Source organism: Scyliorhinus canicula, chromosome 8 (assembly GCF_902713615.1).
Source record: "Scyliorhinus canicula chromosome 8, sScyCan1.1, whole genome shotgun sequence".
NCBI classification, from domain to species: Eukaryota; Metazoa; Chordata; class Chondrichthyes; order Carcharhiniformes; family Scyliorhinidae; genus Scyliorhinus; species Scyliorhinus canicula.
Genome location: NC_052153.1, coordinates 143,174,702 through 143,195,068, shown reverse-complemented (window position 1 = coordinate 143,195,068; position 20,367 = coordinate 143,174,702). Strand labels below are relative to the sequence as shown.

General features: G+C 43.2%; 1 protein-coding gene across 2 annotated transcripts in view; it reads right to left on the bottom strand.

Annotated features, from left to right (window-relative positions):
• LOC119970548 (EGF-like repeat and discoidin I-like domain-containing protein 3) overlaps positions 1-20,367 on the bottom strand; it is a 296,590-nt gene that overhangs the window by 68,764 nt on the left and 207,459 nt on the right. For both annotated transcript variants that reach the window (XM_038805352.1, XM_038805353.1), the window contains one exon: positions 5,306-5,450. In XM_038805352.1, coding sequence (XP_038661280.1) covers positions 5,306-5,450 — 145 coding nt within the window. The remainder of the gene's footprint in view (positions 1-5,305; positions 5,451-20,367) is intronic.

The following is a 20,367-nucleotide window of genomic DNA, read 5'->3' as shown; positions in this document are numbered from 1 at the left end:
TCACCCAAGGCCAGAATTGAACCTGGGGTCCCTGGCGTTGTGAGGCAGCAGCGCTAACCACTGTGCCACCAAGAATGGGGACAAATGTCTGCACCCAGGAAGCCTGGAAATGTTGAGTTTTTGCCTGAAAGTAGGGAACCGCTGCTGACTTGCCCCTGCAATTGGAAATCTTGGATTGATAGAGACTCAGAGGGACAGCAACCAGAAGGGAGATAGCAATCGTGTGGGGAGGGGGGGGGGGTTGAAGTTCCTGTGGTGTAAGAAAGATTTCCTGGGGAAGGGAGAGATCACGGGCTGGATTCTCCGTCCCGCCGCGCCAGATTTCTGGTTCAACATGCTGGTGGAATGCTCCGTTTCGCCGGCTGGTCAATGGGGTTTCCCATTGTGGGGCATCTCCATGCTGTTGGGAAACCTCTGGGCTGCTGGCAAAATGGAGCATCCCGGCAGCGGAGAATCTAACCCTGCAGCTGAGAGAAATGGCGGGGAAGAGACCTTGAGAAGGAGAGGTTGCACGTGAGAAACATTGTGGAGAAGGACAGCATAGGGAGAAGCGATTGCACCGAGTGTTAAAATCTGAGGAACAAAATCTCATTTAAATATTCTCAGCATTAACCCACATGCCGCTGTGAAACTAGAAGTCGGCATGATTACAGTGTGCTGTGGTCATGTTTCATGTTGTTATGCATTTAATAACTGCTTGCCTCTCCCCACCTCGATCATATCCTGCCTGCCATGGGGGAGGTTAAATTTATCCCCAACTCATGTTTCTGTGTGCTTCCCTTCTCATAACGCAAATTTTATACCCAACCTTGTAAATCTAACCTCTCATTACAAATCCATGAACCTTACACCTTTATCCTTTTATCTCTCAATGTCACAGACAAGCTGTCTCTGCTAACCTTCCCCCAGTTTAATTAATTATAGGCGGCACGGTAGCACAGTGATTCGCACAGATGCTTCACAGTGCCGGGGTCCCAGGTTTCATTCCCGCTTGGCTCACTGTCTGTGTGGAGTCTGCACCTTTTCTCTGTGTCTGCATGGGTTTCCTCCGGGTGTTCTGGTTTCCTCCCACAAGTCCCGAAAGACATGCTGTTAGGTGAATTGGACATTCTGAATTCTCCCTCAGTGTACCAGAACAGGTGCCGGAATGTGGCGACTAGGGGATTTTCACAGTAAGTTCATTGCAGTGTTAATGTAAGCCTACTTGTGACAATAATAAAAATTAATATTATGTTATTACAATCATGGTCACACAGACAGGCAACTTTACAAAATACCACCGCATTCCTGAAATTATTAAAACAGATAACATCCATCATAGCACTCTGATTTTTCAGAAAGCTAACTAGTTCACACTTCATGGAAACATGGTAGGAAACAAACATTAATCTATTTATTTCTTCAGCTATTTACACAGAGCAATAGTTCTGATCAGTCACTAACGCCAGTTAGTGCTTGACTTCCCATAATTCTATAAATTAATGAAGACCTCACACTTCCCCCATCAGTGGATAATATCTGATTTACTGCTAACAAATTCTATTCACTTTCCTCTATTCTAAGAGCTTCTGAGTGCGACAGAAGTTTGGCATTGTGGCTTTCTGTTTATGTAACCTGAGTTTCAGAATTATGCTCCCCCTAATTTATATCTGCCTTCATAACCAGAGGGAATAACCTGTGGCTGATAATCCTTACCGTACATTTAGGATCTATGACTTCTAAACATAATGGGCGAGGTGCTTGCTAATTACTGGCAGCAGTGAACAAATTGCTTCACTTGCAGGGAAATATCTTGAATGCTCAGCTTGTCAGCATTTTAAACATTTTTCAACTCTATATTTTATTTTAAATTTGTTTTAATTTAATAAATCAAATATTTAAATGGAATTCCTTTCCAAATCCGTTCAGTGCAAAATTGGTCCAAAAATCCTAATATCTGCCAAATATTCTTCTGCAGCTGTCTCATTCTGGAGATATGGGGAAAAGTACAATTCTAAAACTGCGCAGCACAACGTTTCAAAGAGCATAACTTATTTCCATATTCTAAGATACTTAAAAAAACAAAGAAATAATTAAGCCATCGACATGCAATTCCCACAAGTTGCCTAATGCCAACTGCATGGCGGAATATTAACTCACAGACAAGTGGGCAAAGTTCAATTCTCAAAGCATTAGAAGGGACTCAAAACTTTCAACATCTTTCAACATCTCTGGAAGAGAGCACACCAGCTAGTTTCTCCGCCTCTGCAACAAAATGCATTTCCATAGATGGTGTTCGTCTCAGTGATTCAGTATTTTCCAATCACCATTATAATGAAAGGTCGCAGATTAACCTCTTTGAGGGCTGAATTTCTTTTGTAACTTGCATATTTGTCAACTGCCGAAAAGGATCACAGACGAAGGATAAGGGGTGGAATTCTCCAAACCCCCACAGGGTCGGAAAATCGCTCCAACGCCGGGACGCCATTCTCCTATGCGTACAAAAACTGGCACCCGGCCACACGGAGAATTGCCGTTGTTGGGGGCCGGGAGTTGCGTGAGGCGTGGGAGAGATAACAGTCTTTAATCTTCCTGTGCAATAAACAAATTTCCTTGGATATTGCAATTTATTTCCATGATGGCCCATTTATCCAATTAGCTGAAGCAGAAAAATTAGATTTGCCACCATAGTGATGTTGATTCTTTGCATGTTCATTTGTGTGCATTTAGCAATTTATGACCTTGTAACTTCAGTGATAGGAGAATGTCAGGGACAGGACAATTGTTCAGTGAGTGTGAAGGAGGAGTTAGTAAAGGGACAATTTTGACCTTTATAGCTCAAGGAATAGAGTATAAAACTAGGTAAATGTTGTTGCAACTGTACAAGGCATTGGTGAGACTGCACATGGAGTGCTGTGCACAGTTTTGGTCCTCTTATTTGAGGAGGGATGTATTAGAAGCAGTTCAGAGGAGGTTCACTACATTGATTCCAGAGATGAGAGGGTTGTCTTATGAAGAGAGGTTGAACAGTTTAGGCCTATACTCTCTTGAGTGTAGAAGGAGAGGAGATGTAATTGAGGGATATAAGATGATAACAGGTATTGACCAAGTAGAGGTAGAGCGGATGTTTCCTCTTGTGGGCAATTTAGATTGTGAGGTTTCAGGATAAGGTGTAGCAGATTTAAAACAGAGATGAGGAGAAATTACTTCTCTCAAAGAGTCATGAATTTGTGGAATTCACTACCTTAGAGTGGGGGGATGCTGGAACATTGAGTAAATTTAAGGAGGAGATAGACAGATTTTTAATTAACAATGGGTTGAAGGGTAATTGAGAAGGAGCAGGAAAGTGGAGTTGAGGCTGAGAGGAGATCAGCCATGATTGTATTGAATGGCGTAGGGAGCTCGAGGATCTGAATTGCCTACTCCTTGTTCTTATGTAATTGGTGAGTCCGTGTGAAGGAATAGCTAGAAAGGGGATAATTGTTCAGTCAGTGAGGGGGATCAGGTCAAAGGGGGCACAATTGGCCAGTCTATGAGGTGGAACAGATCAGAGAGGACATCTTCAGTCAGTCTGAGGGAGAATGGATTAACCTGAGAGAGGATGGGTCACACAGGAACAATCTGTAAACCCAAATGAGAGCGGGGCAGAGAGAATAATTCATCAGCCAATGAGAGAGGATGGGTCAGAGAGGAACAGTCAGTCAGTCAGTGAGGAAGGGGAGGTCAGTAGGAGGGACAATCAGTTAAGCACAGAGAGAGAGCAAAACAGAAGGAAGGACAATCAGTCAGTTCGTGCGGTTGAGGTGGACAGGTCAGGTCAGTCAATGGTGGACAGCAGGTTGGAAGGGAACATTCAATTTAGGCAGTGAGGGAGAGCAGCATGGAGAAGGCAAAATTGGTCAAACAATGAGGTAATGCACGTCAGAAGAGAAGATGAGGATTAAAATGCCAGTCACAGCACAGCTTGCTTCAATTTTCAAAAGTAAATTGGTTCTTTACATGAAAAATAAATATTTGCAGGGCAATGGTGAAAGGGCAGTTGAGTAAGGCTAATTGGATGGTTCTTTCAGTGATCTGGCACTGGCTGGATGGGCCAAATGGCTGAAATCTGTGCTGTAAATTCTACAAAAATTGAAGCAATTTGTAAATTAGTATTCAGTACTGTGGTTTATGCTACAGTTTATATCATTGCGAGAGAATGGAAATTATAACTAATTTTTCTTTGTGGATGATAAATCAAAAGATGAAGAAAAATATATATTTGTAGTCAATTTTTTAAAAAAATGTCTCATCAGCAAAGTAGAATTTGTTTTTTTACAAATGGTAAGGAATGTTCACCTAAGGTAAGTATTGAATATATTAGATGTAAGTTACGGCAACCTCAGCTTGTCCCTTAATTCATACCCTTAAAAAGCTTCCGCTTTTATTTGCCAAATCATCACAATCTCTGCGCTGGAAACCATTGTAAATACAATTAGACTGTGGATATTGTAAGCAGATGTTTAATGACAGCTGGATTTTGATTAGTTCATTGTAACTATTCTTTGCAGGGGTGGTACAAGGGAGAGGGTCAAGAGACCAGAGCACAGAAACCACTAAACTCCTCCTGCAGTGAAGGGGAATGAGTTCAGACAGGAAGAAAAATCAACACAGACAGAAGCGATTTTGAAAGAAAAAGACTTGCATTTATAATGAAATGAATGAAAATCGCTTATTCTCACAAGTAGGCTTCAAATGAAATTACTGTGAAAAGCCCCTAGTCGCCACATTCCGGCGCCTGTTCGGTGAGGCTGGTACGGGAATTGAACCGTGCTGCTGGCCTGCCTGGGTCTGCTTTAAAAGCCAGCGATTTAGCCCAGTGTACTAAACCAGCCCCTATATTGCACCTTCTCATGCAACTCGGAAAGGTGTGATCTGAAAAGGAGAAAGAGCAAGTTTCCATGATGAAGGGTTTCTGCAAATACATTTCCGTGCAAAGCTCCTCTTACACATTTCATACCACGCCAATTTTTACCCTGTAATAACAGCAGAAGATTTTACATCTGTGTGGTCCGTTACCAGTCGGCCAACAAATTAAGGTCTTTATTCCATAAACCTTCACTTGAACCTGTGAATGACTGCTTGTGTGATTAAGATTCATAACCGGTGATTAATCACAGCTGCTGCCATTGGAATTTGGTAGGAATTACATGAAGTGGAGGAAATCCACTGTCGGAAAGCTAATATATAATTCATATTTTAATCAACAAAATGAATGCTTTTAAATGCAACCGTTTTAAAATAGGTATTTCCAACAACACAGTGCAGAGTGTGACGCTGAGTTTACCTGACATTTCACAACCAAGCAGCTCCATCCTCAATGTACAGTGTCTCCGACAGACCTGAGGATACAGTCGTATGTACTGAGCCTCGATAGGAGGATTAAATGAATTTGCATGTGGAGTGTTGTTATCGACATTTCCACGGAAGACCTGCAGAAATTGAATGGATTTTAGCAAGAATTTGCAAAATGTCTCAGTTACTCTGTTGATTTATTGATGCAACAGAATTGTTGCCCACTCCGACTGTCAGATTGTTCGTTCAAAAGCTTAACACTGAAACAAATTAACCTGTACAATAATTAAGTACATCAGTGAAATAGCAGATGCCATTACAAATCCTGAAACATAATGAAACAAGGCAGCATCTCAATAAATGGGTGAGCTCCTAGGCAAGCTTCAAAAGAGAATGTATCGCATGCCTGAACATATCTGCAAGAGTATTGGAAGATACATTCCAAAATCAAAGTGGAGCAGCCGAATGAACACACCAAATTATAGGGGAACAATAACTGCTTAAATCAATAGCAAGAAACAAATGTCAGCGTATAATCACATTTTCTCATATACCGCTTAGATGGTTGTCTGCTGTGATACATATAATGTTAAAATACTAATGAAAGAGTTATTACCAGCAGAAAAAACTTATTGAAAATGCAGAAATATTTGTAAAGTCGATCATGTCCATTCCACCATAATGAAGGGGACCCTATGGTAGGTAATGGAAATTTGAAGATAGAATGCCCAATTTTGTTTTTACATACAAGGTGCAGCAAAACTTCAAAACTACAGCCAGCAAATACATTGAAAAGACTTGTATTAATATTGTGCCTTTCAAAATCTCAGAGGTTCCAAATCACTTTACACCAATAAAGTACTTTTGAAGTCGATTCACTGTTGTAATGTGGGAAATATGTCCACCGCAGCCAATCTGGGCACTGAAAGTTCCCACAAAGAACAATGTAATATAGACCAGAATTTGCTGCCAAAATAACGGTGACTTTTGTGCATCAATCGGCCAGCAACTTGTGGCGAGGGAGTGATTTGGCATGAACGACAAATCCATAGAAAGCCTACAATGCAGAAGGAGGCTATTCAGCCCATTGAATCAGCACCGACCCTCCGATAAAAGCACCCTACCTAGGCCTTTTCCCCACCCCATCCCCGCAACCCTATTGATGTGTTGGCTTGTGGAGGCTTGAGAGATGAACAGACACTTCCAACACAGATGAAGGTTCAACTCAATTTTATTAACTACTTCTAACTAACTAACACACGATGACTGTGGGTCTAAATAATGCTAACTTGAACTAGAGACCTAAGCCTTGTCTGAACCAGTTGACTCTCTCAGCACGTGTTGTGAGTCCGTGCTGGACTGGATGAGTTCCTGTTATACTCAGAGGCAACACCCAGAATGAGCAGGAACCGTGGTGCCCTCTGCCTTTATAGTGTGTGTATTCTAACTGGTGATTGGCTGCGGTGTTTGTACATGTTGATTGGTCCCTATGTGCGTCCATCAGTGTGTGTCTGCACCATGATATATTGGTATATATTATGACACCTATAACCCCACCTAACCTGCAAATCTTTGGACATTAAGGGGCAATTTACCATGGCCAATCCACCTAACCTGCACATCTTTTGACTGTTGGAGGAAACTGGTGCAACAGGAGGAAACCCAAGTAGACACGGGGAGAACATACAAACTCCACACAGTCACACAAGGTCAGAATCGAATGCAGATCCCTGGCGCCGTGAAACAAAAGTGCTGACCACTGTGCACCGGTGCCACCGAGATATAAAGTATAGCATTCCTTGATTATTTGTAACTCAGGCACATGAATACCCAGATCCTTCTGCACCTCGAAATTGTGCTGCCGTTGTCTATTTAGATAATACTACCACAAGTTGCTGGACAATGTGAACCATTTTGCCGTGAGGAGTTGCAAAAACAATAACTTGCTGTCACCCTCCCCGCATATTTGGGAAATTGCTGCACTTAAGCATTAATTGACAATTAAACTCCACAATGAAGATAGTTTTTTGAATGCTAAAATTGTAAGCGGTTTTAAAAATGTAACATTCATACTTTTCAGTAATCATTTTCTCTCTTAATGTAAATCCAGTCTTCCTTTCTCTCTCTTTGTTATTTGGTCATTAAGTTGATTAAATCCAATTCAAATCCAAATCGAACGAGAGAAGGGGCTGTTTTAAAGTGCTGGTGGACATGGACAAGAGTGGTCCCAGAGTGAATGTGCTAAATTGGGGGAAGGCTACTTATAACAAGATGAGACGGGAATTGAAGAACCTAGGTTGGGGGCGGATGTTTGAGGGTAAATAAACATCTGACACGTGTGAGGCTTTCAAATGTCAGTTGAAAGCAATTCAGGACCGGCATGTTCCTGTGAGGAAGAAGGATAAATACGGCAAATTTCAGGAACCTTGGATAATGAGAGATATTGTAGGCCTCATCAAAAAGAAAAAGGAGGCATTTGTCAGGACTAGAAGGCTAGGAACAGAGGAAGCCTGTGTGGAATATAAGGAAAGTAGGAAGGAACTTAAGCAAGGAGTCAGGAGGGCTAAAAGGGGTCATGAAAGTCATTGGCAAATAGGGTTAAGGAAAATCCTAAGGCTTTTTACACGTACATAAAAAGCAAGAGGGTAGCCACGGAAAGGGTTGGCCCACTGAAGGACAGGGGAGGGAATCTATGTGTGGAGCCAGAGGAAATGGGCGAGGTACTAAATTAATACTTTGCATCAGTATTCACCAAACAGAAGGAATTGGTGGATGTTGAGTCTGGAAAAGGGTGCGTAGATAGCCTGGGTCACATTGAGATCCAAAAGGACGAGGTGTTGGCGTCTTCAAAACTATTAAGGTGGATAAGTCCCCAGGGCCTGATGGGATCTACCCCAGAATACTGAAGGAGGCAAGAGAGGAAATTGCTGAGGCCTCAACAGAAATCTATGGATTCTCACTGTCTTGAGGTGATGTCCCGGAGGACTGGAGAATAGCCAATGTAGTTCCTTTGTTTAAGAAGGGTAGCAAAGGGCAGCACGGTGGCCTAGTGGTTAGCACAACCGCCTCACGGCGCTGAAGTCCCAGGTTCGATCCGGCTCTGGGTCACTGTCCGTGTGGAGTTTGCACATTCTCCCCGTGTCTGCGTGGGTTTCGCCCCCACAACCCAAAAAAAAATGTGCAGAGTAGGTGGATTGGCCACACTAAATTGCCCCTTAATAGAAAAAATAATTGGGTAATCTAAATTTATAAAAAAAAAAGGGTAGCAAGGATAATTCAGGGAACTACTGTAGATCCTTGGAAAATAGGCAACAGGTTTAGATAAAGGATCTGGATCGGCGCAGGCTGGGAGGGCAGAAGGGCCTGTTCCTGTGCTGTAATTTTCTTTGTTCTTTTATGCAGAGGGTGGTGGGTGCCTGGAACGCTTTGCCAGCGGAGGTGATAGAGACAGGCACGATAGCATCATTTAAGATGCATCTGGACAGATATATGAACGGGCGGTGAACAGAGGGAAGTAGATCTTTGGAAAATAAGGCAACAGGTTTAGATAAAGGATCTGAATAGGCACAGGCTGGGAGGGCCGAAGGGCCTGTTCCTGTGCTGTAATTTTCTTTGTTCTTTGTTCTTTTACAGGCCAGTGAGCCTTACGTCAGTGGTAGGGAAATTACTGGAGAGATTTCTTTGAGATAGGATCCACTCCCATTTGGAAGCAAGTGGACATATTAGCAAGAGGAAGCACGGTTTTGTGAAGGGGAGGTCTTGTCTCACTAACTTAATAGAGTTTCACGAGAAGGTCACATAAATGATTGATGCAGGTAGAGCAGTGGATATTGTCTATATGGACTTCAGTCAGGCCTTTGACAAGGTCCTTCAAGGCAGACTGGTACAAAAGGTGAAGTCACATGGGATCAGAAGTGAGCTGGCAAGATGGATACAGAACTGGCTTGGTCATAGAAGGCAGAGAGTAGCAATGGAAGGGTGCTTTTCTGATTGGAGGGCTGTGACGAGTGGTGTTCCGCAGGGATCAGTGCTTGGACCTTTGCTGTTCGTAGTATATATAAATGATTTGGAGGAAAATGTAACTGGTCTGATTAGTAAGTTTGCGGACGACACAAAGGTTGGTGGAATTGCGGATAGCGATGAGGATTGTCAGCAGGATTTAGATCTTCTGGAGACTTGGGCGGAGAGATGGCAGATGGAGTTTAATCCGGACAAATGTGAGGCAATGCATTTGGAAGGTCTAATACAGGTAGGGGATATACAGTGAATGGTAGAACCCTCAAGAGTATTGACAGTCAGTGAGATCTAGGTGTACAGGTCCACAGATCACTGAAAGGGGAAACACAGGTAGAGAGGCAGTCAAGAAGGCCTACGGCTTGCTTGCCTTCATTGGCTGGGGCATTGAGTATAAAAATTGGCAAGTCATGTTGCAGCTGTATAGAACCTTAGTTAGGCCACACTTGGAGTACTGTGTTCAATTTTGGTCGCCACACTATCAGAAGGATGTGGAGGCTTTAGAGAGGGTGCAGAAGAGATTTACCAGGATGTTGCCTGGTATGGAGGGTATTTGCTATGAGGGGAGGTTGAATAAACTCAGTTTATTCTTACTGGAACGACGGAGGTTGAGGGGCGCCCTGATAGAGGTCTACAAAATTATGAGGGGCATAGACAGGATGGATAGTCAGAGACGTTTTCCCAGGGTAGAGGGGTCAATTACCAGGGGGCATAGGTTTAACGTGCGAGGGGCAAGGTTTAGAGGAGATGTATGAGGCAGGTTTTTTACACAGAGGGTAATGGGTGCCTGGAAATCGCTGCCGGAGGAGGTGGTGGAAGCAGGGGCGATACAGATAGGGAATATACAGTGAATGGTAGAACCCTCAAGATTATTGACAGTCAGAGAGATCAAGGTGTACAGGTCCACAGGTCACTGAAAAGGGCAACACAGGTGGAGAGGTAGTCAAAAAGGCATACGGCTTGCTTGCCTTCATTGGCCAGGGCAGTGAGTATAAAAATTGGCAAGTCATTTTGACCTGTTAGAGGTCTACAAAATTATGAGGGGCACAGACAGGATGGATAGTCAGAGACATTTAAGAGGCATCTTGACAAATACATGAATAGGATGGGAATAGAGGGATACAGACCCCGGAAGTGTAGAAGATTTCAGTTTAGACGGGCAGCATGTTCGGTGCAGGGTTGGAGGGCCGAAGGGCCTGTTCCTGTGCTGTACTTTTCTTTGTTCTTTGTTTTGTATCCCCTTTCCAACTCATTAATTTCTCTCCTTTTCAATCCTTAAATCTCATTGGTTGAAGAGTTAGAATGTTGCTACCACTGCTCACTGAAGTCCCAGATGTCCCATTGACTTCTCCATGCCATTATCAGCTCACAGATCTGGCACGTTTTAGTGCAAAACTTCTTTGAGATCAAGGGCGAGGGAAATTGTGTAATTAATGGAACATGCCACGAGATACCCTGCTCAAATTTTGGGTTATTAATTCAGTTCCCTCATACTGCCAATATCAGTAGCTCCCTTGGGCTAGTTTCCCCATATTGTGTCATAAATTGTACTTATTTTTCAAAACTCAACAAACTCAGAAGGCAAATAATTCTTTGTCATGCTTTTATTTGAAAGAATACTGATGGTGGTAGTTTCTCTTTAAAGGGCAAACTGAATTATTGGCCTGAAATTCCAGGGTGGTGAGCGTTCGGCACCTGTCATCCAGAGAGGCATTCCACCGACTCCAACAAGCCTGCTGGCATTTCACACTCCAATGTGCATTGACTGGCAGCAGGCAGTACTTCCATCCATACTTTGAAGTAAGCCCCACCTTGGAGAGTTGTCGACCAATCGGATTGGCTGACAGCTCTCCAGCCAAGCTAGGTACATTGATGCAGTGGCCTGAAGAGGTACTGCAGGGCTGTGCCTGAGACTAAAGTCCCAGGAACCGCAGTGATGGTAATCACCAGGGGTCCCAAGGAGGGAAGGGTAGGAGATGCTCTGTGGGACTGCAAGGGGAGCGATCTCAGTTTGGGGTAGGTGGAGGAGAGGAGGGATGGTTAGATGTCTATGGTTCATAGGTGGAGGAGCACTAAGTCTGAAGGTGCCTAGCAACGGAGTCACCCGCCCCTACTTCCCCTTCGCACCCGAATCAACCTATTTTGTTTCCCACACTCAGTCTCTGAGTGCTCCCTAGCCTAAAAATTGAGGTTGGGTGCGACAAATCTCTTAAGTGACTATTAAGTGGAGCATGGATGGAATTCCCATCTGAGGCCCTCTCCGCCACACCACAACATTGTATCCGGGTCAGGCTGGGGGATCATGAAGGGAATCCTGTCCATGCTATTATACGCTCCCCACCCCCAACCAACAACACATACTCCCCACCACTGCCATTTAACCAGTTTTGTCTATGTGGCTCTCTGCAAGAGCAACTCTACTAACCCTTATCCTTTCTCCTTAGTCCAGCAAGTATTTACTTCAGATACTTATCCAATTCTAGGGGCTTTTCACAGTAACTTCATTGAAGCCTACTTGTGACAATAAGCAATTATTATCATTATTATTATTAATTCTCTTTTGAATTCCCCAGTTGAATCTGCAATTTGAATTCTCTCTGTGAACTATGCCTAGACCCCTCATGGTTTTGAGCATCACTCTTAAATCTCCAGTCAACCTTATCTTCTCAAATGTAAAAAATCTCAGCTTCGTCAATCTATAATTGTAATCACACCAGCTTTTCTGCATCCTCTCTGAAGGCATTGTTATATGTTGCATTGAGAAAGCATTAGCATGTGGACTCACAGCAGGCAAACATTATTCAACTAACTTTGTTTACACCTCCCTGACAGAGAGGGCAGTAGAGAGGGCAGTATAACAAAATGCTCCGATTATACAATATATTACACTCCCTCCACATTTAAAACAAAATTTGTACATTAAAATGTAACATGGTGCATGTACATAAGTTCACAGAATATTAAATGATTAAGCCAGTGTCAAAAATAGCTGAAAATATAAGAGGTTGGTCTTATGTTTCTACTATAATGCCAACCAAAACATATCTAGACGAAACTGCCAGAGCAATTTACATGTGAAAACAAAATGGTTTTACTTGACACCATTATGTCTTCAACAAAAATATAACATCAGACAAGAAGTAAAAGAACAACTTATTTATTCACCTCTCCGATATACTTTCAATCAAACTATCTGGCTTCTTTCAATTTCTGGTTGGGTATTTCCTTCCGTTTACATTGACTCTATGCCACCAAGGTTTAGAGAGAGATCATGAGAAGAATATTTATGGTAAGCAATTCCTTGTGTTTTTTTCAGTTAATTCTAATTGTAAATGTGCATTTGGCAGATCTATCTTACTGAATGTTTCCATTGGCATATTGGAAAACATATCTTCACTGGTCAGCACTGGGTAAGCATCATTCTCGCTCACCTTATTTATCGTTTGCTTAAAAATTCCACAAATCCAAATGATCCATCTGCTATGTGAACTATTATCATGAGTGCGGCCCATTCCATGATCTCCATTTTCTTAATTACTCTGTTATTTCTAATCTATTCAGCTCCTTTCTTACAGCTTCTAACTGTACATATTATTTTATTTATTTAATGAATGCAAATCTCCAACGCCAAGCAATATCCTCCTCATTTGCTTAGTAGTCTGCCACTTAGTCTGTGTTGTGTATTCACCTGGGTACCCAGGTGGCAGCAGCATTGCCAGAGCACCACCCTGCCCAAAGGGCATGCAGCTGGGGGCATCCAATTCCCTTGGAGATCCCCACAAGTGACGTTCTATCTGGTCCCTGTTTGTGGGGACCAGTACCAAACGGCGCTTGCCTGAGGTCCCCGAGGCAAAGGGATTGAATCACAAAGCCTCAGGTACCTCGGGAATCTGCACATTGGAGTCAGGTTTACTGCCTTGCTCTAATATGCAGATTTGCTAAAAGTGATCCCGCCCATTGTGGGCAGGATTCCCAATACAACGCCTCGCGTGATTGTGTTGAATCTCGTGAGGCGTTGCAAGCTAGATAGATCCCAGGTCACCTGGCTTTCACTGGCCACGCTGCATTGTGGCAAGCTACTTTTCCGGTGCACCGAGGTCGGAGGATGGCGCAAGTTTCAAATAAGAATTACAAAAAGCAAGAACATAATGTGAAAAAGCTAATAAAGGGAAACGTTTCCATGTGATACAAAAAGGGCATGATAAAGGACTAGAATCACAATCAGGTGACGACCCGCCATGAACATACTGGCCATTGCGGATGCAACGAACCGTTTCTGGGCCACTCCTTTACTTGGTAGACAACCTTTGAAAATTGAGGTGGACTCTGGCGCAGCCGCTTTATTGGTATCAGGCACTGTTGACCAAGAGAAATTATGACATATCCCCTTAAAATCTTTAAAGATAACATTTAAAACATCTACAAAGCCCTTCGGCCCTCCAAGCCTAAACTGGTCATGATACAACCATTGGCCAAAACTCTCAGCACGTTATTGTGCCGTATCCCTCTGTAACCACTGTGTCCATGTATTTGTCGAGATGCCTTTTGAACACAGTTAATGTATCTACTTCCACAATCTCCCCTGGCAGCGTGTTCCATGCACTCATCACTCTCTGTGTAAAAACACCTGCCTTGCACATCTACTCTAAACTTTGCCCAACGGACCTTAAACCTATGCCCCCTAGTGTACCAGTCTGCCATGAGGGACCTTGTTAAAGGCTTTACTGAAGCCCATGAAAACAACATCCACTGCCCTCCCTACATCAATCATCTTTGTCACCTCTTCAAAAAACTCAATCAAGTTAGAGAGGTATGACGTTCCCTTCACAGAACCATGTTGTCGATCACTGATGAGTCCATTTGTTTCCAAATGGGTATAAACCCTGTCTCTGGGAATTCACTCCAATAATTTACCTACTACCGATGTGAGGCTGGCCGGCCTATAGTTTCCTGGATTATCCCTGCTACCATTCTTAAACAGTGATACCACATTAGCTATTCTCCAATTCTCTGGGGTCTCATCTGTAGCCAATGAGGATACAAAGATGTCAGTCAAGGCCCCAGCAATTTCCTCCCTTACTTCACTCAGTATTTTGGAGGAAATCCCATCCGGTCCAGGAAACCTACCTACCTCTTTTAAAAAACCCAATTCCTCCTCCTTTTTGATGTCAACATGATCCAGACTATCTGCACACCCTACCCAAGAGTCATCTTCCACAAAGTCCTTTTCTTTGGTGAACACTAATGCAAAATACTCATTTAGTGCCTCGCCCATTTCCTGTGGCTCAACACAAATTCCCCCACTGTCCTTAAGTGGTCCAATCTTTCCCTGGCCACCCTCTTGCTTTTTACATATGAATAAAAAGCTTTGGGATTCACCTTAATCCTACTTGCCGAGGACTTTTCATGGTGCCTCCTAGTCTTCCTAATTTCCCGCTTAAGTACCATCCTATGTTCTTTATACTCCTCAAGGGTTTCGACTGTCCCCACCCTTCTAGACCGTACAACAGCCTACTTTTTCTTTATGATGAGGTTCACAATATCCCTTGTTATCCAAGGCTCCTTAAACTTCCGGTACATGTCCTTCATTCTCTCAGGAACTTGACTTTCCTGAATCCTAATCAACTCACTTGAAAGACTCCCACATGTCCGATGTTGATTTACCCTCTAACAGCCATGTCCAATCCAAATTCTTCAATTCCTGTCTAATATTATCGTAATTTGCCTTTTCCCAGTTTAGCACCTTAACATGAGGGTTGCCCGCATCCCTATCGAAAGGTACCATAAAACTTAGGGAATTGTGGTCACTGCTCCCAAAATGTTCCTCTACTGAAACCTCAACCACCTGTCCCGGCTCATTCCACAGTACCAGGTCCAGTACTGCCCCTTCCCTAGTTGGACTATCCACATATTGCATCAAGAAGTCTTCCTCTATACACCTTGCAAACTCTGCCGCATCCAAGCTCCCAGCACTAAATGATTCCCAGTTAATATAGGGGGAGTTAATATCCCCTACCACAACAACCATGATACTTTTGCACCTATCCAAAATATCTCTACCTATCTGCTCCTTTATCTTTCTCTGCCAGTTGGAGGGCCTGTAAGAAACCCCCGATATTGTGATTGCCCCCTTCCTGTTCCTGAGCTCTATCCAGATTGCCTCATTGTATGAGCCCTCCGAGGTGTTCAGCTGCCAATCCTGCCCTTCCTTTCACCACGTTTCTGTGATAGCCACAACATCACAGTTCCAAGTACTGCTAAACTTCTGCCGTTGAAACAAATACATGTCAGACCACTGCGTTTGAGCAGACAGGGTGATGTAGTTGTTTTATTATTTTTGTTCTCTATTTCCCTTTCAGTTATTGCACCTTCTAAGCTAACGCTCTGGTTCCCACCCCACTGCAATAATAGTTTAAATCCTCCTGAATGACTCTAGCAAACCGACCAGCCAAGATATTGGTTCCCCTCCAGTTTTGTTGCAACCCGTCCTCCTTGTACAGGTACCACCTGACCCGGAAGCGATCCCAATGTTTCAGAAATTTGAAACCCTCCTTCCTGCACCATCAGTTTAGCCACGTGCTTAGCTGCACCACCCTCCTATTTCTAGCCTTACTGGCACGTGGCACAGGGAGTAATCCTGAGATTACAACCGTAGAGGTTTTGCTTTTTAGATTACTGCCTAAATATCTGAACCACTTTCTGCAGGACCTCATCACTCTTCCTGCCTATGCCGTTAGTACCTGTGTGTACTACGACTTCCGGCTTCACCTTCATAACACCATAACATGCAGCACGGTAGCATGGTGGTTAGCATAAATGCTCCGGTTTCCTCCCACAGTCCAAAGATGTGCGGGGTTAGGTGGATTGGCCATGCTAAATTGCCCGTAGTGTCCTAAAATGTAAGGTTAAGGGGGGGTTGTTGGGTTACGGGTATAGGGTGGATACGTCGGTTTGAGTAGGGTGATCATTGCTCGGCACAACATCGAGGGCCGAAGGGCCTGTTCTGTGCTGTACTGTTCTAATGATTCTAATAAAAGACATAGGAGCAGAATTAGGCCACTCGACCCATCGAGTCAGCTCCGTCATTCAATCATGGCTGATATTTTCTCATCCCTATTCTCCTGCCTTCTCTCCATAACCCCTGATTCCCTTATTAATCAAGAACCTATCTATCTCTGTCTTAAAGACACTCAGTGATTTGGCCTCCACAGCGTTCTGCGGTAAAGAGTTCCACAGATTCACCACCCTCTGGCTGAAGAAATCCTTCCTCTTCTCAGTTTTAAAGGATAGTCCCTTTAGTTTGAGATGGTGTCCTCTGGTTCTAGTTTTTCCTACAAGTGGAAGCATCCTTTCCATGGCCTCGCAGTATCCTGTAAGTTTCAATAAGATCCCTCCTCATCCTTCTAAACTCCAACGAGTACAGACCCAGAGTCCTCAACCGTTCCTCATACGACAAGTTCTTCATTCCAGTATGTCCTGTGTTCGTTCAGAGACATCCTTGAACCTGGCACCAGGGAGGCAACATACCATCCAGAAGTCTCTTTCACGTCCACAGAAGCGCCTATCTGTGCCCCTTACTATAGAATCCCCTATAACTATCGCTCTCTTGCACTTTGCCCTCCCCCCCTGCTGAGCAACAGGGCACTGCTCTCGGCTCGCTCCGGAGGGGAAGGCTGGTGGGGTAGTGTTTGGCAACTAAAAACGTATTGACATCTTGAGCTAAAAACTAGAGAGGCTGGAAACAGAGCTTGTGTGAAGTCGGAGAGCGCCAGCAGAACAGAGTGCCAGCTCCACCTTACTCCAGTTATGATCTATCCTGGGTGAACCACGCTCAGCAGTGTGAATGAATAACCATGGCATCAGAAGTGAAAGCTCTTAAAAAGGAGTCAAATCAGGTTTTATGACATGAGAACAGCATTAAACGCCTTGTATTGGCACAGTTAGCACAGACCAGATCAGTCTCAAGACACCTTTCAAACTCAGGACGATGTTGTGTGGAGAAGACACGCTGACCAACTTTTAGCAGCTAAAACAAAGTTGCCAGAGACAGCATCCACAAATTGTGCCAAGAGAAGACCTGTACATAGCTGAGAATCTGACAATACCGGAAAAACATGTGGAATATAGTACTTCAGTTGCAGACATTTGAACAACGAGCTAACCTCCAAATCCTACGTCAACTCCAGTTGAGGCAACAAATGCCTCCAAACTACACCAAAAACACCAGAGGTTACAGTCAACATGAAAAGCAGACACTTGAGGTTTGCTGACAACCATATAGGAATCAACGTCCTCTGAAATGTTTAACTTACTGACTGTTGTGTTTGTTATTTGTTCTCAATGTAAATTTTGATTGCTAATGTTATAATGTGTTTAATTGCAGAAACTTTTGATGTGAAGGGGGAGCGTTATTTTGATTTTTTTTGATATTCATGTATTCATGTTTGTTTCTAGTTGGAACAAGGTCATGTATGAGTTCAATCATGTGATATACTAATGACATCATCTGCAGTTGGGCAGGCTAATAGTCAGCCTCTTCTAGCAGCCTGTGAGAAGACACCTTTCCAATAAAATTTGTTTGTTTGTACCTTTGTGGTCTGCAAGCCGCTCCTTTAAAAATACGACAGTCTGCAGAGGGAACGCATTGATAAAATACAGCAACTGTGGATTTTTCCATAAGTACCGAAGGCTACACAGGGACCCCGCCTATCCTGAATCTATTTGGCAAAGAGCACTTTTTACAGATGGGGTTTATCAAATAAACTTGTAACTGACTTCCTGTGTTTCCTATTCCTTGACCAAAACCATGTGTGCTGGTAGGTCTTGCTCTCAAAGGATGCTACAGATGGGGCACTGAGATGATAGGTGGATTGAACAGTTCATCATGGAGTGGTAAGTGATTGTTTCAACTAGCTTGTCAGGTTTTTCAGTCAGCGTATGTGTGGCAGAGTGTTGTTTGCAAAGACAGTTTGTTATGAGCCAGGGCTTAGAAAACTCCAAAGTATATCACAGAATTTACCTGACCTTCAACCTTTCAGAGATTTTGGTTATGAGGAGCACAAGGGCCTACTTTCCAGGTGTTATGCAACAGTGACCTTAAGTATTTTTAAACAAAACAATGTTTATTCTATGAATTTAGTTAACATTTTATAAACACACAGTAAACATGTTATCAACTACCAACACAGCAACCCCCACAGATACAGTTCTCTGTATGTAACCCTTAATAACTTTCCTAACAACATCCATTAGCCAACCCCCCTTTTTAACAAAGCAGTAGGTATAAATTCTTTACACAAGACAGTTATCACTTTTAAATTATCAAGTGATCTGGGCACTTTTTAACATACAGAGAGAGAAAGACAAAATAAACCTTCCTTGTCTGAATTCAGCTTACAACTGCCTAAAATGAAAGTAAAACACAAGCTACAAACAGCTTCCAGCTCAAAATGAAAGTAAAAGCCAGAGACACAACCCAGCTCCACCCACACAATGACATCACTGCAGCTATTTGATAAACACTCATTTCTTAAAGGTACACTCCCATGACATAAGCTAGGGGGAGGGTGTTGGGCAGAGAGTCCCAGTTATAACATGCATTGTTACATTCAATTGAATGTCAACAAGATGTGTTGTATCTGTGCATAACACACATGCCTATCCTTTCTGTACATTGTCATTTAACTTTTTTCTCTTTTTGTAAATTTAAAGTACCTAATTATTTTTTTCCAATTAAGTGTCAATATAGCGTGGTCAATCCAACTATCCTGCACCTCTTTAGATTGTGGGGGTGAGACCTACGCAGACACGGGAGAATGTGCAAACTCCACATGGACAGTGACCCAGTGCCGGTATTAAGCCCAGGTCCTTTGTGCCGTGAGGCAGCAGTGCTAACTACTGCGCCACCGTGCCGCCCACTCATTACCTTTAACTTGACTTAAACCAGGTGCTGCCCAATTTTATAATTTGATGCTCCTTGCTCAAAGACCACTTTGTGGTGCCTAGGTATTGCCTCAATGACACACATATTCTTACTAATCTTTATTGAAAATAGCTTGGCCCAGTTTCATCATATCTTCTTCAGTCAATTCCTTCCCATCAGGGAGACTTTGTTCCCTGCCAACTTCCACTACTATGAATGACAAGTAATAGGATGACTCACCATTTTCCCCTCTGACTCTAACTTCACCTCACAGTGATATGGAGATGCTGGCGTTGGACTGGGGTGAGCACAGTAAGCAGTCTTACAACACAAGGTTAAAGTCCAACTTGTTTGTTTCAAACACTAGCTTTCGGAGCACTACTCCTTGCTCAGGTGAATTCAGGTTACAAGTGAGCAGGACAGAGATGAGTTGGCACTCAACATATTTATATGCCCCATGACAAATTTGCAAGGTTGTAAAATCAAACCCAGCATTTTTCAATTCTTAATTTACAAAATGAAAGTTTAAAAATCCATCCTAGCCACGTCATCATCTTTCTTTTGATGTGGAGATGCCGTCGTTGGAATGGGGTGAGCACAGTAAGATTCCAGATTCACCTGAGGAAGGAGCGGTGCTCCGAAGGTCAGTGTTTGAAACAAACCTGTTGGACTTTAACCTAGCGTTGTAAGACTTTCTTTCTTTCTTTCTTTTGAGTATTGCCCTGAGCAAAGATTAACAGGTGGACTCACAGCAGGCAGCAATGATTGAACTTATTTTATTTATACCTCCTAACAGTGGACAATATAACAAATGCTCGGCCATTACAATATATGACATTGCTTTCTCCACCACACAAGGCATGAAGTGAAAGTTGCCATTGTTCCAGATGTCTATAGGCTGCTCTCCCCTTTCGAGAGAGAAGTGACTGGTGGTGATTTAACCTGAGGGTCACCACACCCCTGGTGAGGAGCGAAATTCATGGATAACCTCAGCTGATACGGGATGTGAACCCACACTGTTGGTGTCACTCTGCATCATGAACCAGCTGTCTAGCCAACTGAGCTCAGAGGATTGTATTTCAGGTCACACTCTGGATGTATGTACTAATGTACTTAGC